Source organism: Sceloporus occidentalis, unplaced genomic scaffold, assembly GCF_023333645.1.
Source record: "Sceloporus occidentalis isolate IW3139 unplaced genomic scaffold, rSceOcc1.0.p SCAF_2, whole genome shotgun sequence".
Classification (NCBI taxonomy): Eukaryota; Metazoa; Chordata; class Lepidosauria; order Squamata; family Phrynosomatidae; genus Sceloporus; species Sceloporus occidentalis.
In genome coordinates this window covers 158,562,316-158,577,953 of record NW_028316982.1, presented here as the reverse complement: position 1 = coordinate 158,577,953, position 15,638 = coordinate 158,562,316, and the positions used below count along the sequence as shown (strand labels likewise).

General features: G+C 41.1%; 1 protein-coding gene across 6 annotated transcripts in view; it reads left to right on the top strand.

Moving 5' to 3' along the window:
* Window positions 1-15,638, top strand: part of NALCN (sodium leak channel, non-selective) — a 300,415-nt gene that overhangs the window by 42,817 nt on the left and 241,960 nt on the right. For 5 of the 6 annotated variants that reach the window (XM_089511233.1, XM_089511229.1, XM_089511230.1 and 2 more), the window contains exons 4-6: window positions 620-676; window positions 13,881-13,964; window positions 15,072-15,211. In XM_089511233.1, the coding sequence (XP_089367359.1) occupies window positions 620-676; window positions 13,881-13,964; window positions 15,072-15,211 (281 nt within the window). The remainder of the gene's footprint in view (window positions 1-619; window positions 677-13,880; window positions 13,965-15,071; window positions 15,212-15,638) is intronic. The other variant, XM_089511232.1, reaches the window with a different exon arrangement.

Below are 15,638 nucleotides of genomic sequence, written 5' to 3'. Positions count from 1 at the left end.
TTAAAATAATTGCAGGAGAGGCTGCTATGGGCAACATGGAATTTTGCTTAGCCATTCACTCATAAAATGGGGTTAGAATGCCTGTAAAACAGAGTCTGCTGCATGTCTCTAGGCTTTACCCATAATTTGATGAAAACAGCAGCCTCTTTCTAGCTGTTGTTGCTGACACTATAACCCCAAGGAAAGGAAACTGAGAGATAAGAGGAACCAAATTACAGCACCAGTGGGGTCTGCTAGGGTGCTTGGTCACCAACAGAGCCTGAGATCTTCCCACTGGGGTTAATTGTAGGATGTACAGGACTGTCGAGGCCTTGATTTGGTCATACGAGAGTACTTACATGTGACAGAGACCATAGTTTTGAGAAAAACATTGACTTTCAAACTTGACTATATTGTAACTGAATGAAAAATAGTATCTTCCTGGATTGAAAAGGTCACCCGATGTATAGACTGAGGACATGATTGTGTATTTATAAGAGAGAATTGCCGAAGTGAGGTTTAGCATCAACAGGTCATGTATGTCATGGCACAGGGATCTCTCTTTTACATTGGTACATTGACAGATTAAACTGCTAATGTGCAAAGCTCATGAATGGAGGTAATCTCCTTTTTTCTGTAGATGGAGTTGGGAAAAGGTTGGAGGTTAACAACACCACAGCCATTTCAGATGTTCAAGGTAAGATGGAACATGTTCACCTTCCTTGGGGATGTTTCCCTGATTGGAGTTAAAATCCAAATATGCTTGCCTGTCAAAGCTAAAGTGGAATTTTGTACAAAGGTTTATGGAGACTAAAATAGAACTATGTTAATGAATAATTTCTACACCATAAACATTTGCCTGTATAAGCCTTGCTACTGTTATGCATATATGGGTAGGATTTATTTCTCATGGATACTAAAAGCCAACATTAGCTGTTCTGCAAAGAACAAAGTGTTCCTGCCTTGAAAAGAACTGCCCAACATTGGAAATCTTATTTTTTTTTTGGAAATGAAACTTTTCCAAATATATTTCCCACTATATGTACAGTTATTAAATGTTGCGTAAGGAGCTTTTCACAAAGGCCATCACAGCTCAGAAACAGGAAAAAACCTCCCCATCAGTATGGCCACTGGCCAGTGGCAAAGACCTACATTTGGAGGCACCAGGTTGCCTACTGTCTATCATAGCTGCTTTTACAATATATGTAAAAATCTGCTCTACAGTGGCTGTGTCCATTCCATACATACAATCATCCCATCTACATTTGACATTAGATGAAATGTCAACATTAGAATCCATTATTTAAAGGGCATCTGCTTAGCTTGACATCATTAGTTTTTTATTCCTTGGGCTTTGGAATTCATGGGAAGGGGGGTGTAGACTACTTTGATCATGCCAATATGTGTTTGTTGCACAGAAGAAATAGTGAGCACATGGGAGGAGGAAGAGGCAACCCCACCACCCCAGGAAGAGCTACAAACGCCTGCCTGCCTGCTAGCTTGCTTTGCTTTGCTGCTGCTTGCTGCTGGCAGTCTTTCCTGGAGGACTGCTGCTTTCTCAGTGACTGCTCCCTTCAGGACCAGGCTCCAGGCACCCAGCCAATCCCTGGCTAAACAGCCAATTAGGACCACCTATCCCACTCCAAGGGGATAAAAGCTGGGTGCCTGCTGCGGCAGGGTCACTGCCAAAAGGGGTGACACCAATGGGGGGGTTGCCCTTTGGTGGAGCTGCTTTTGGGGAAAACAAGGGCGAGAGCCAGTCCCTCTGGTTTGCTGGGGAGAGGTTATTGGTTTGAATTGTTAACCTCAAACAACTGACCTGCTAGCAAGACAGTATGTTCTGCAAGGAGGTCAAGGGAGAGGAAACAGTCCAGGGAGCAGTCATTACAACAGTGATGGGCAGGGGGAGATATGGTAAGGGGAGTCAGTTCTATCATTCGGTTAGAAGGGACATACATAGGGTACTCATTACTCCCAAACTGATCCCCAATTCAAAAGGCCCGGATAGGCTTGGCAGCAGCCCCCCTACGCTAAAAATGCTGCTGCTCAATGCCAGGTTGGTAAATGGTAAAACACCACTGATCCAGGACTTGATCCTGGATGAGCATGTTGACCTGGCTTGTATTACGGAGACCTGGCTAGATGAAGGTGTGTGTGTGTGTGGGGGGGCTAATCTCTCCCAGATTTGTCCACTTGGGTTCTCCGTTCAGCAGCAGGTGAGGTCTGGGGGTCAGGGAGGTAGAGTTACAGTGGTTTATCGGGATTCCATCTCCCATACCAGGTGCCTTGTCCCACAGTCTACTGGGTATAAGTGTGTTTACTTAAAGGTGGGTGGCCAGGGCAGAATAAGTATTCTGTTGGTGTACTGACCACCCCGCTGCACAATAGTCTTCCTGCCTGAGCTGTCTGAGTTGGTCTCTACAGTGGTGTTGGAGTCCCCTCGACTTGTTGTCTTAGGGGACTTCAACATCCATGCAGAGACTGCTCTATCAGGAGCACCTTAGGACTTCATGTCCACCATGACATCCATGGGGCTGTCCCAAGTAATATCTGGACCCACCCTTGTGGTGGGACACACTCTGGACCTGGTTTTCTGTTCAGGACAGGATGACAGTGATCTGGGAGTGGAGGAACTCTCAGCAGTTCTGTTGTCATGGACTGATCACTACCTGGTAGAGTTTAGACTCACTGGGACTCAAATCCTTTGCAGCGGTGGAGGGTCAATTAAGATGGTCTGCCCCAGGAGGCTTATGGATCTGGAATGAATCCTGATGGCTCTTGGGGAATTTCCTGCTGCCTTGGCAGGTGATCCTATCGAAGCCCTGGCTGATCTCTGGAATAGGGCAGTGGACACAATTGTCTCTAAGCATCCCTCACACGAAGCAGAGCCAGATTTGCCCCTTGGTTTACCAGGGAGCTGATGGTGATGAAAGAGTGGGATGGAGGCTAGAGTGACAATGGCAGAAGACTCAGAGTGAATCCAACCAAATATGGGCTAGAACCCACTGTAAAGCCTATGCTGTGGCAGTGGTGGCAGCAAAGAAACTATACTTTTCTGCCACCATTGTGTCTGCACAGTGTCGTCCAGCAGAGCTGTTTTGAGTTGTCAGAGGCCTCTTACATTTTGGCCCCCAAGAAGGAAACAAAGACTACTCGACAGCTCGCTGTGAGGAATTCGCAAGACATTTTGCAGACAAAATCGCTTGGATTTGCTCTGACATGGATGCTGTAGTTGAGACAGGTCCAGTGGATGTAATCATAGTGCCTGCTTGTCCCACATTATTGGACAAGTTTCAATTTGTGCAGCCTGAGGATGTGGATAGGATCCTTGGAGAAGCGAGGGCCACCATATGCATACTGGATCCTTGCCCTTACTGGCTTTTGAAATCAGCTAGAGGGGGACTGGCCAAGTAGGTAAAGGGAGTGGTGTATGCTTCACTGCAGCAAGGCAAATGTCCATCCTGCCTAAAGGAGGCTGTGGTGGGGCCATTACTGAAAAAGACCTCCCTGGATCCCACCATTCTAGATAACTATCGGCCAGTCTCTATCATTCCATTCTTGGGCAAGGTTCTGGAGTGAGTGGTGGCCTCCCAGCTCCAGGGATACTAGATGAAATGGATTATCTAGATCCATTTCAATTTGGCTTCAGACCTGGCTATGGCCCAGACACAGCTTTGGTCGCTTTGGTGGATGACCTCCACAGGGAACTGGACAGAGGGAGTGTGTCCCTGTTGGTCCTGCTGGATCTCTCAGCGGCTTTTGATACCATCGGCCATAGTATCCTTCTGAGCCGCCTTTCTGGGATGTGACTTGGGGGCACTGCTATGCAGTGGTTCTGGTGTTTTTTGGAAGGGTGGTCTCAGAAGGTGGTGTTGGGGGATTCCTGTTTCAGTATGCAGATGACACCCATCTCTATCTCTCCTTTCCATCTGACTCCAAGAAAGCCGTCTCTGTTCTGAACCAGTGTCTGCTGTCAGTAAAGCTTAATCCAGATAAGACAAAGGTGCTCCTGGTCAGTCGTAAGGCAGATCACGGAACTGGGGCTGTGCCTAAGCTGGATGGGGTTACACTCCCCATGAAATCTCAGGTTTGCAGCTCGGATGCCCTCCTGGACTCCACTCTGAGCCTGGATGCCCAGGTTTCAGCAGTGGCCAGGGGTGCATTTGCACAATTAAAACTAGTGCGCCAGCTGCGCCCATTCCTTGAAACATCTGATCTGGCTCCAGTGACACATGCTTTGGTTACATCCCGTTTGGATTACTGTAATACACTCTATGTGGGGCTGCCTTTGGAAACTATTTGGAAACTTCAGCATGTCAAAAATTCTGCAGCTAGAACGCTGACCGGAGCCAGTGACAGGGAGTGTATAACTCCTGTATTGACACAGCTTCACTGGCTGCCGGTTCGCTTCCAAGCACAATTCAAAGTGCTGGTCATGACCTATAAAGCCCTGTATGGCTTAGGTCCAGACTATTTGAGAGACCGTATCTCTCCATACTAACCACCTAGAGCCCTGAGATCCTCAGGTCCTACCTCCATCCGAAGCTCGTTTGGCGAGGACATGATAGAGGGCCTTCTCAGTGGCTGCTCCCACCTTGTGGAACTCCCTTTCACAGGATACTAGGCTGGCCTTTTGCTGGCAAGCAAATATGTTTTTATTCCAGCAAGCTTTTTGAAATCATACAGGCCTGGTTTCATTGGGGGGATGGGAGGTTGGCTTAGATTATTTTTAACATTGTATATTTTAAATGTTTTAAAATGTTTTATAGTTTTAATTGGATTATTTTAATTGTTTCTAAAGTGCTATTTTAATGTGGGAGAAAGGCGGGATAAAAATTAATTAATTAAATAAATAAATACAAATTTTGCATTATTTACCATTTGTGTAGAGATGATAGGATGTGGAGTTCTGTGTAAGGAATAGGAAGAATATGGGGTGTGAAATTAAATGTTTGATATATTCAAGAGGGAAAAAAAATAGAAAACAGTAATGGGAGTTAAAAGCCTTCCCCCTCCACCTTACTTCTTAAGCTCTTTTTCAGATCCAGCTAACATTTTTGCAAGAGGTTTACACTCAGGTCATACAGAATACAAACTGGATTCTACTGCATATAGAATGCATAAGTGGCCATAGTGAGTTTAAAACTGAAGCTTGCATCAGATAGACTGAATATCTTGCATGGAGATGTACAAATGACTAAACACTGCGTTCATTGCATGGCCATCATTATCTCAGTTGACTTTTGCTAACAGACTATTCGCATTCCAGTTCTATAATTTGAAAGAAAAAAAAAAGAATGGTGGTGATGGGGAGAACATGGAAGCAGGATAGGAACTTGGAGATTTCTGCATGATAGTGCCTTTACCCTGCATGAGTTGCTAAGGCTGTTCCATTATTATTCATGGGCTCCTCTTCCATGAAGGTCAGGACTTGTGGTTGCATAGAAACACTTGCAAATTAGATGGGACCCCCCACACACACACATCCCCCCCCCGACCTGTTTTGCTTCATTTGCACAGATAGAACCTTTTTGTTGCTTCAAGGCAGAAACAAAATATTTCAAGATTTCAAGCAGTCAGAAGAGATGGAGACATCAGTTTCATTATACAGTGGAACCTCGGGATACGAAATACCCGGGTTACGAATTTTTCGGGACCCGAAAAAAACCCATAGGAAATTATTGATCCGGGTTACGAAAGTTTTTTCGGGTCCCGAAAAAACTTTTGGTGCTTTTCGGCGCGATTTTACACCAAATCGCGGCTTTTCCCCATTAGCGGCTATGGGGATTCGGCTTGCGAAAGCCGTTCGGGTTACGAAAGCGGCCGCGGAACGAATTAATTTCGTAACCCGAGGCTCCACTGTACTGACTTTGTCTGATGATCTCATGGCTGTTCAGAATTCCCCTTCTCCAGAGGTCCAGCACATGCTAAAGAATAAGATGCTGGTTGCTGAATGCTAAGAAGGATCCACTAAGGGTTCATTAAATTTGCAAGTTTGCCCTAACTTTGATTTTAGGCTCCTTTCCCAGTTTTACCTGTTGGCAAGGGTTGCCAAACTCCCCGTATATTTGGCTAAAAAGAGGTGCATTTTCTTTATTCTATGTCTTTCTTATACTGCATGAACCAGTCTTTCTGCATAATATTATTCTATCATAGCAATTTGTTCATAACTGGTGGCTGCAATGGAAATGTATAATGAGCCAGAAGGACAATGCTACTTTATGAATCTTATTTATGCAAAATTAATATTTTTCACACAATGTGACATCAGGTCATCTCTAACGGGTTGATTGCATTCGTGCACTGCTACTTATATGATCTCCAGTGTGAACCAAAGAACCAATTTGGATTTGGCAGATAGCAGAGAGACATAGGAATTAATCCTGTGTATGTGCAGGGATGTGTTTTGTGTAAAACTTTTCACACTGTGTGTCTGATGGTAAGTCTACTTGAACACCATGCATAGATAAATTAATTGTCATGTGTGGTTGCCAATCACTCATGTGAAAAGGAGAGCAACAATGTTCAAAGGACCTTCCAAAAAGGGAATTCCAAACAGAAATATGAGGAACATTCAGCCATTTACGCTCTACTGCAAAGTGACAAAGACTTTTTATCAGGCTAAAATTAAGGCATATTAGTTCTAGTGGCATCACTAGTGAAGTGCATTGGGTGGGGACTGCACCAGGTGATATCCTAAGGTGGGGTGATACCACTGCTCCCCAAACATCTGCCTTTTGACAAATATGGGCTGTAGAGTTCACCTGTGTCGCATGGGGTGAGTGGGCTAAGGCTCAGTGAGAAGAGAAAGGAGAGGTCCCAGGTTTAAAAAAATATAAAAAATTCAAATTTCAAAAATTAATTTTTGAATATTTTTAAAATATATATTTTAAAAAATCTTTAAAAACATCATATTTTACTAGATTTTCACTTTAAGCACATGAAATCATGTATATAGGCTATGCATATGATATTGTAATTTAAAGTTATAATTTTACTTGTGCTAGTTGCTTTATGTCACAACTATTGCCATTACATTCAGTAATATATGAGAATTATGATTTGGAGTACCATTAGTACAAAAACAACAACAACAATGACTAAGGATTCTCAATGGTTTGGAATGGGAAGAAGTCAATGGGGGGGGGGGGAGTGATGCCACTGGTTGGTTAATGTGGGGGTCCGGTTGCAAAATCTAATCCTAATTGATAGAGATGAACACAGGAATTGTATAAATTTGCCTGTAAATCAGATATAGTGCTATATTCAGGGAGACAAATGTGTGTGCTTTTAACTTAAAAGCTCTCATTTTTCTTGTAAGAGCAAACTTGAACGATGACTGTAACTGAAATGGAACCAAGGCAGAACTACCAAGAAACAATTGAGAAGTCTCAGTATGCTTGGGGAGATCCAGAAGTTTGCAAAACTACAAGAGATTGTCTTTAAATGAAACTTAAAAGGGAACAGACAGTCCTGTGAGAATGATAAAATGATGAGTGTCAACTGGAAAAGAAACACTGAAACATGGTGATAAGGAATGTCCTGACTGGTTTTTTAAAATATTCTTGAGACTGACAAGACACACTTGCACAGAAATATTTCTGTTTGGACTAGAAGTGTGCAACTCTGGTCCTTCAAGTGTTATTAGTCTCCAACTCTCATCAGACCTAGTGGCCAGTATGGAATTATCTAGTGCTAACTGATTGTGGGAGTTGTACTCTAAAAACACCTGGAGGACCATAGTTGCTGACACTCTGCTAGGAGTTCAGAACATTATACAGCATTGTTATGGACTATATTGATGTGTGTATATTTTTGAATTTAGAGTACTATGTTTTCTTCTGCATGCTACAAGATAATTTTTGCAATGAGTGATTTTTTAAAAAAAATATTTCTCAGTGGAAATTTCAGTTTATACAACATTCACAATGACAATGTTTGTTTAGAAATGCCACTCCAATCAAGCTATTGGGGAATGTTTTGTTTTAGATTTAAATTGTTATGATTGCCTTTCTGCAGTAAAAGTTTTATTAGATTTCAGATTATCAAAACTGTGGTTACTGCTAATTCCCAGCATTCAAAATAAAGATTTAACTCTCAAAGAAAATACCCTGATAGAAATAACTGAAAACACAGTTAATCTTTTCTTTTCTTTTCTTTTACAAGTAGCCCTCATATTTACTTATATGGTGTAAAAATTCAAACAATTAGTATGACTGACTCTTGTGAGTGTGCATACAGTCCTCTCACTCCTTTCATAGTAGCAGCTAACAATCCAGGAACTTTGCAATTAACTGTAGTTTCTTGTCTTGTCAGTACCAGCACATGATGAAGGGCTTCAGAACAATCCAGGATATTATGCCATCTCCAACTCAGAGCTTTATATTCTGTTGTTGTTGTTTTTTTCCCCCAAAGTTTGTTTGTAGTTTTCTAGTTTGGACAGTAAGTAGTGAAACTCTTCCACTAACTCATATGTAGAGAGGAGTGAAGATGCAAAGTGTATAGTCAATGGTTCATATGATTGCTCAGTTTCATATAAAAGTATCTTAACATGTGTTGTATGCTGTCTTTTTCATAGTAAAATATCCTGGGGTCCTTGAGAGCAGATTTAAAATCATGGTACAGAGATTATGATAAATAGATCAAGAACATGCCATGAGAGCATGCGATTTCTTGTTCTCTCACCTATCACTGTGAATTTCTGCCTCTCTTCCCTGGTTAGTGTTAAAGATGGTACAATTTTCCATTTATACTCATGCATTTTTAACTCATAATATGAATTTAGGGATAGAGGGAAGCTGCTTTGCAAATCCTCCTTAAAAGGAGCCTTTCTTCTTACCAATGGCCCTAAAGGTCCATTTTACTGAGACAGGGGAGGAATAAGAAAGTTGAACAGGCAAGAGAGACAATGGGAACCTGCAAACTTGCAGCATGTCCCCAATTTCCTAACTATGGTTAGGAGATAGTTAATGTATATTCCCCAGTCCATAATGTATTTCCTCATTGTTTCCACATGTTGAATTTTTTTTTCTTTTTTCTTCTGGTTCCTTCCTCTCTCACAAAAGTGTTAAAAAGGAAGAATACTGTTTTTCTTGTTCACTGTCACTTTCCATTGTCTTAATGACTCTGATCTTTAGAATTGCACAGTACAATCGATGTGCTGACAGAATCCAAGAAGCAAGTTATTTTAGCTTCTGCTCTGGATAAAGGCATTGGGTTTTCCCATTCTAGTTGGTGATCTGCTTCCTAATAGCAAGCAAGAAGAAACAAATCACAAAAGACTGGTTTTGAAGAAATTGTTTTCTCTGGTGGGTTATAGACCACCCATTTGGGGCGGTCTGCACCCGCCCCTTTCCCCGGAGTATCGGGGCCTTAGTGGCTAGAACGGCAGCCGCTGAGGCCCCGATCTGCCGCTTTTCAGGCTGCGGGGAAGCAGCAAAACGCCGCTTCCCCGCAGCCTGAAAAGGGGTGTCCCTGGGGCTTCATGCCCCAAGGACACCCCGCGGCGGCAGGGAGAAGAGAAAGGGGCCGCTTGGCCCCTTTCTCTTTTAGTCCGCTGGGCACAGCCATCTGAAGGCTGCGCCCAGCGGACTAAACCAGGAAGGAGCTCTGAAACGGAGCTCCTTCTTGCTCCGTGTTCAGGGCGCACTAAGCGCCCTGGCCCAGAGCAAGGACGTCACGTCCGCGCCGCCCCGTCTAGAGGCGGCGCGGACGTGACGTCCTCACGGCGGCGCCCGTACGGAAGGGCCGCCACCGTTTAGTGCGTGACGAGCACGCACTAGGGTTAGGGTGGTGCAGAAGCACCGCCCTTTTGTAGCCCTAGTGCGTGTCACGCACTAAAGTGCCGGTTTGTAACCAACCTCTCTCTTGATGAAACATACTAGCAAAATGTCTGCTATTTTGAGAGCACACATCTATTGCAAGAACTTCTGGCAGCATAGTGTCTACTCTACAGAAGCATATAGATTTCATTTTTGCAGATGCAACTGGATGTGAGTGAAGAGCGGATAACGAGGTGTCAAAGACAGTGGGCAGCAGGCAACCATACTGTAATATTGATCCCAATTGTTGGGATTTACTTTTCTTTGTGTGTGTGTGTATGTGCCTTCACGTCAGTGTTACTTATGACAGCCTCATGAATTCCATAGGGTTTTCTTAGGCAAGGAATACTCAGAGGTACTTTTGCCAATTCCTTCCTCTGAAATCTAAGTACCAGGAATTTGTTTGCAGTCTCCCATCTAACCACAACTGACCCTGTTTAGCTGGTGCCTTTAGGGTATTTAGGCCCTCAGCCTTTCTCTGTAGGGAGTGAATTGATCTTCACATAACTGAAGAGAAGAAGTAATACATTTAGCCCCTTGCCCCTCATAATTTCAGTCTTGATGCTGGAAGCAGATTCTTTCTGTCACACACACAGATACACATGTATGTGTACATACATCTCATGTAGGAAAATATTCTCACTTTATGTCAGTCTTCCTGGTGTGACATAGTGTTAAGAATTTTTTATAGATAACAAGTCATAAGCATTTAACTCTAAAGAATGACTTTTTGGTTTTCAAACCATGTGCCATAATCTCATCAGTGATTCTTATCATTGTTGAGAAAATGGCATATTTTGAAGACTTAATGAACTGAAATGAACTTCCCTTTTAAAGAACTAGATTTTTTAAAAAATGCATTCCTTATTTTGAAAAGTTAGCCTACATTATTAAAATTCCTTCGGCTGAAATAATGCCACAATGTCCATTGTATTTTGTACAGTATCCAGTTCAAGAAATATGTCCGGAAAACATTTGGCAGTGCAGGGCTACGGAATCTGCCTGGGGGCAAAAGAAAATTGCAGCAAAGGGTTAAAATCAGTAGGGAACTAAAGAATATTTGCAAATGTTCTTGTCCTCAATGAGAAGTGGCATTGACAGATCAAGGCATCCTATTGAGAAAATGGTCACCTGCAAATGAGTTGTAGGTTTTTGGGGTTTTTGTTGTGATTGTTGTTGTTGCATTTTGGAAATGTTTTGTGAAAATTCCATAATAGCAACATTTTGTGCAGGAAAAAAAATTCTGTGTAAAAGTTTTTTGCACAAATAACCATTTGCAAATAGTCCCCAAATGAGCAAATAAAAACATTTTTTCAAAAGCCAACACAAATGCCTGTAATGTAACCTGGCAGGAAGAAATAATTCAAAGTCTTTGTTCTTTTGTGCAAGAATGAAAGAAGTGAAGGTTTACATACCTAAAATTTAAACACTGAAATGCAAATAACTGAAAAATGCAATCCTCCAGATGTTGTTGTACTGCAGCTCCCATCAGCACTGGTTAGCATACTAAATGGTGAGGAATGGTAAGAGCTCTAGTCCTGCAACATGCAGGAGCACACTTTGTCTGTCCCTGATATATGAATGCTTAGGGGTAGAAGAAATTGACGTAGCAGTAGGCTGTGTTCAGGTGCTTCCCACATACAGATGTATGGATATAGGCTCACTTCAGATATTTTGGTGAATGTGTGTAAGTTGGGCATGGAACCTGCTGCCATGCTAGTGACTCATCCCATCCCTTCTTGCATTCATTATGCCTACTCTGAAGTCTACAAAGGGCTATCATGATATTTATCCAACTTTCATGTGGCTTTTAATGTGGAAGAAGAATATGCACTCCCATTTGGAAACACTAATTAATAGCTAGACCATGATCAGGACTTAATTTATTCAGCTTAATTCAAATTTGGGCCTGAAACAGATGGGCAGATGGGGGCAGCTTCTGGCCACTCCGGGGACATAGCATTTATATGCATGCCCCCAGAGTGCCTGAAAGGCACACCGGGGCTGCCTAAGTTGCCCCAAAATCAACCCCAAAAGTTGTGTCTTTTTTCCGCTCCTTGACATGGTCCATTTAGGACCATGGCAGGAGGCACTTTCAGGGCTGCAGCGTGTGTTTGGCGAAGCCCCAGGGCAATTTGGCTGGGATGCCTGTGGGTTTTGCCCCTTAATCAATTTAAAGGGTGCATGCAGGACTTAGAAAGCTAAAAGTCATTTGCTCTGTGACTTGTTACAGCATCTGAAAAGTAAATCTTTGTCATTGCCTCTGAAGATGGGTGTGGGAGAGATTATTCTTGTATCACTAGTTAGGTTCTTAGGGAGAACCTTTTAAGACTAATAAAAGAACAGTCCAGAATTTGAAAATATTCCATTCAGAACACCATGTAAAAGTAAGTTTTCAAAAAGACTAGAAAATATTGCTTGCCACAAGACTTTAATGGTTTTCCTATTCATTGTGTTACATGTATTTATTTATTTATTTAATTGTTGATACCTTTCTCCTGGGGTGGGATCTGGGGGATTTCAATATAGGAATAAACAGATTAATTTGTTACAGATAACTGTTATCTGTAAATTCTTACTTCCAAGGTGTAAGCATGTATACCTTTAAATGGATGGAGTTCCCTAAAGTATTCACAGAAACACACACACACAGCATGGGGGCTGTTCCCCGACTGCATTCTTTTGTACCCATATTTGGAAAGTTCTACTAATTTATCCTGAGTTAGCTGTAACACTTATTGAATTTCAGTAGCAGTTCTAGTGCCCAAGTAAAGATAATTTTAACAACTTTTGTTTGCAGACAGTTCCAATAATCATTCCCTTCAAATTACAATACACAAAGAATTCACTTTTCTTATCCACTTGTGAGTCAAATATACGTATGCTGAAAGACTTGCGGGGAAGTCACGCATCCATATATAGTTCCGATGTGGACTATAATATAAAAGCCTGGCAAGTTATAGTTACATTGGCAATGTGAAACACACACATGAACTAAAGTCCATGTTTGAAGAGAGTGAGCAAGCTTAGATTTTTCTACTTTCCAAAGATAACCTACTGGTAAAAGTACAATCCTTAGCCTGCCATTTTTCTGTTTTGTATACCTATAGATTATCACAGTCTTTACTTGATTAGTAGAAAGGCAGTTTTATCATGATGCCAATGAATCCACTTCTTAAAAGTTACTTGCAGACATAGGAGTTTATCGCATTGGCTTTGCTCCCACGATAGACATGGGATGTAAGTTTAAGAAGGCAGATCTTATTGCATTTCCACCATCACTGGGGAGCATGCAGCCCATTTGTGACCCGGACTTCTGCCACATCCTTTCAAGAACAGGAAAATCCTGTTCTTGAAAAGATGCAGGAGGAGCCTGGAGAAGCCTGGGTTGCAAATGGCTGTGTACTCCCCAGTGATGGTGGAAATGCGATAAGATCTGCCTTCTTAAAGTTACATCCTATGTCTATCGCAGGAGCAAAATCAACATGATAAACTCTATATGCTTGTGTTCAGCTAAGAAATATACAGCTGTTAGGGACAAAATAAGGCAAGAGTAATATACAAAATAAATACATTCCTGTTAAATTATAGCTTTGTGGGATGGTATTCATGTAGCTACATGAACTATCAGTCTAGGAAAAACAAGATGGATGCCTATGTTCTTTTTCTACCTTTTGATTTATCCAGATGATTTTCTGCACTGCTTAGAAGTTCATTTTGTTCAATACAAGAAGGAGAAAGTGTATCTTACAGTTACTAGCTATTGACATGAAAGGCAAATAGTTACAAGTGTTATGAGCGGCTACTGGTTAGACATATTCATGGTATAAATAGACTGCATTGTATAAGCTTTTTTGAGGAAAAAATAAAAACAGGAGTCTTTGAAGTTGTTAAACTCACTGCAGTGTGTCTCAGATAAAGCATTTGTTGTCATGTCAGCAACTATATTGACATAACATTTCAGATGCTATAATACTGTATTAGAAATACAATGTTTTAAAGAGTAACTTTGTTTAATAATGGATTTCCATAAAGCAATGTAAATACTTGAGATAATTCCATTTACATTTTTCTCCATAGGGGGATACCTCCTATGTGAAGGATCGCTGGTGTGTGTTCGATGGATTCATGGTTTTTTGTCTCTGGGTGTCATTAGTTTTACAGGTAATTATAATGTGTTATTATGAGAGCTGGAGTACAAGGCCTACTCTGGGCCAGATCTAAAGCCTAGTTTAAGTGGGAAAGCTCTCTTCCAGAAACAGCCAAGCTATATCTAGCAATGTTAGTCTTATTATTCAGTGATGAACAAAACAGGAAGATATCCCTATGGTCCCACATTCGAAGCAATGAATTTTCTGGAGTCAAACAGTGCTACCCAGAACCCATCTCCCTTAATTGTTCCATTTCAGTTCATTGGTTGCATAGCCAGAAGACTACGGAATTAAAATAAGGTTTAATTTAAATATGTATTCTACACGATCCTATTATATCTATCTCTATATACTATTACTTCCAGTCCTGAGATCTGTAATGCTTACTGTGACCTCATCACACATAATTTAATATTATTTCAAACTTAGATAAATCATTTTTTCAAACATTCTTAGGACACAGACTCTCTCTTTCTTTCCCCTCTCTCACTGAGGGGAAAAACGGAAGCATTTACTAACCATTATCTGCAGTTGCAAGCCTGAATACTTCTTTATGTTTTTCCTCTCCAGTTAAGTCCTGCATCATTCCAGCCACTTTCAAATTGTATTGTGTAGCTATTTTTTCCCTTAAAGGATTGTCTCTGGGAATTAAAAAAAAAAAAAAGAGTAAAAATGGAAAGCCTAAAAACTAAAGACAATTCTATCTGGACCTTCTGTAAATGTCTCCGAGTAAGACAGTTTTTGCTCATTAAAACTTAATCTGATGTACCTGAAATTTTACTGTTTTTAGGTCACTGTATTGTTGTTTTGTTCTTTCCTTTTGGATTGTTTTAATTTACATTCTTTGAGTTTCTGATTTGCAAATTACTTAGTTTGTGCAATATTTGATGTTTCCAGATGAGTTATTTGAATTATAAAAACACTTGCTTAAGGTGTTTTCAAAGAAGTGAGGATATTAGGATTTATTTGAGAAAGTCCATTGAAAAAAAGATCAACACAGGAAATAATTGTCCTGGAAACTGTGTTGTTCTGCAGAAATTATAATAATTTTAAAGAGTAGCTTAAGGAATAATGGTAGGTCAGGACAGATCAGAGGGAAAAAGATTCCTTTTGTTCCTAGGTGTTTGAAATTGCCGATATAGTTGACCAGATGTCGCCTTGGGGAATGCTGAGGATCCCACGGCCACTTATTATGATTCGAGCATTCAGGATCTATTTCCGCTTTGAATTGCCAAGAACCAGGATAACTAACATTTTAAAGTAAGTGAATTCTTTACTGCTCTTTATAAGCATGATTGTTCAAGAATATATTAAATATATTGGACATGGTTGTAGACGAATATATATTTCTCCTTAAATGTTTTTCATTAACCCATTTATATTAAGCCTATATTATGAAGTATGAAAAAATATAAGAAATGTCTTAGGGTCAGTAAGTTGTTTGAAACCTGCGTGTTTCTCTTTCCAGCCTGCAGACCATATTCTGAGGAAGGAAACAAAGGTTTCAGACAACTTAATGACTTGTTTAGGCCCAAGATGTCTTAACAAATTTGGAATATTAAAGAATGCAATGAATGTGGATGTTACCATAGATATGGATCAGGTAACATGTATCTTTCCAGTGGTCTCTCCTTGGATTGCAACTTTCACCAATCCTAACCCAGAATAGCCAGTGGTGAGGAATCAT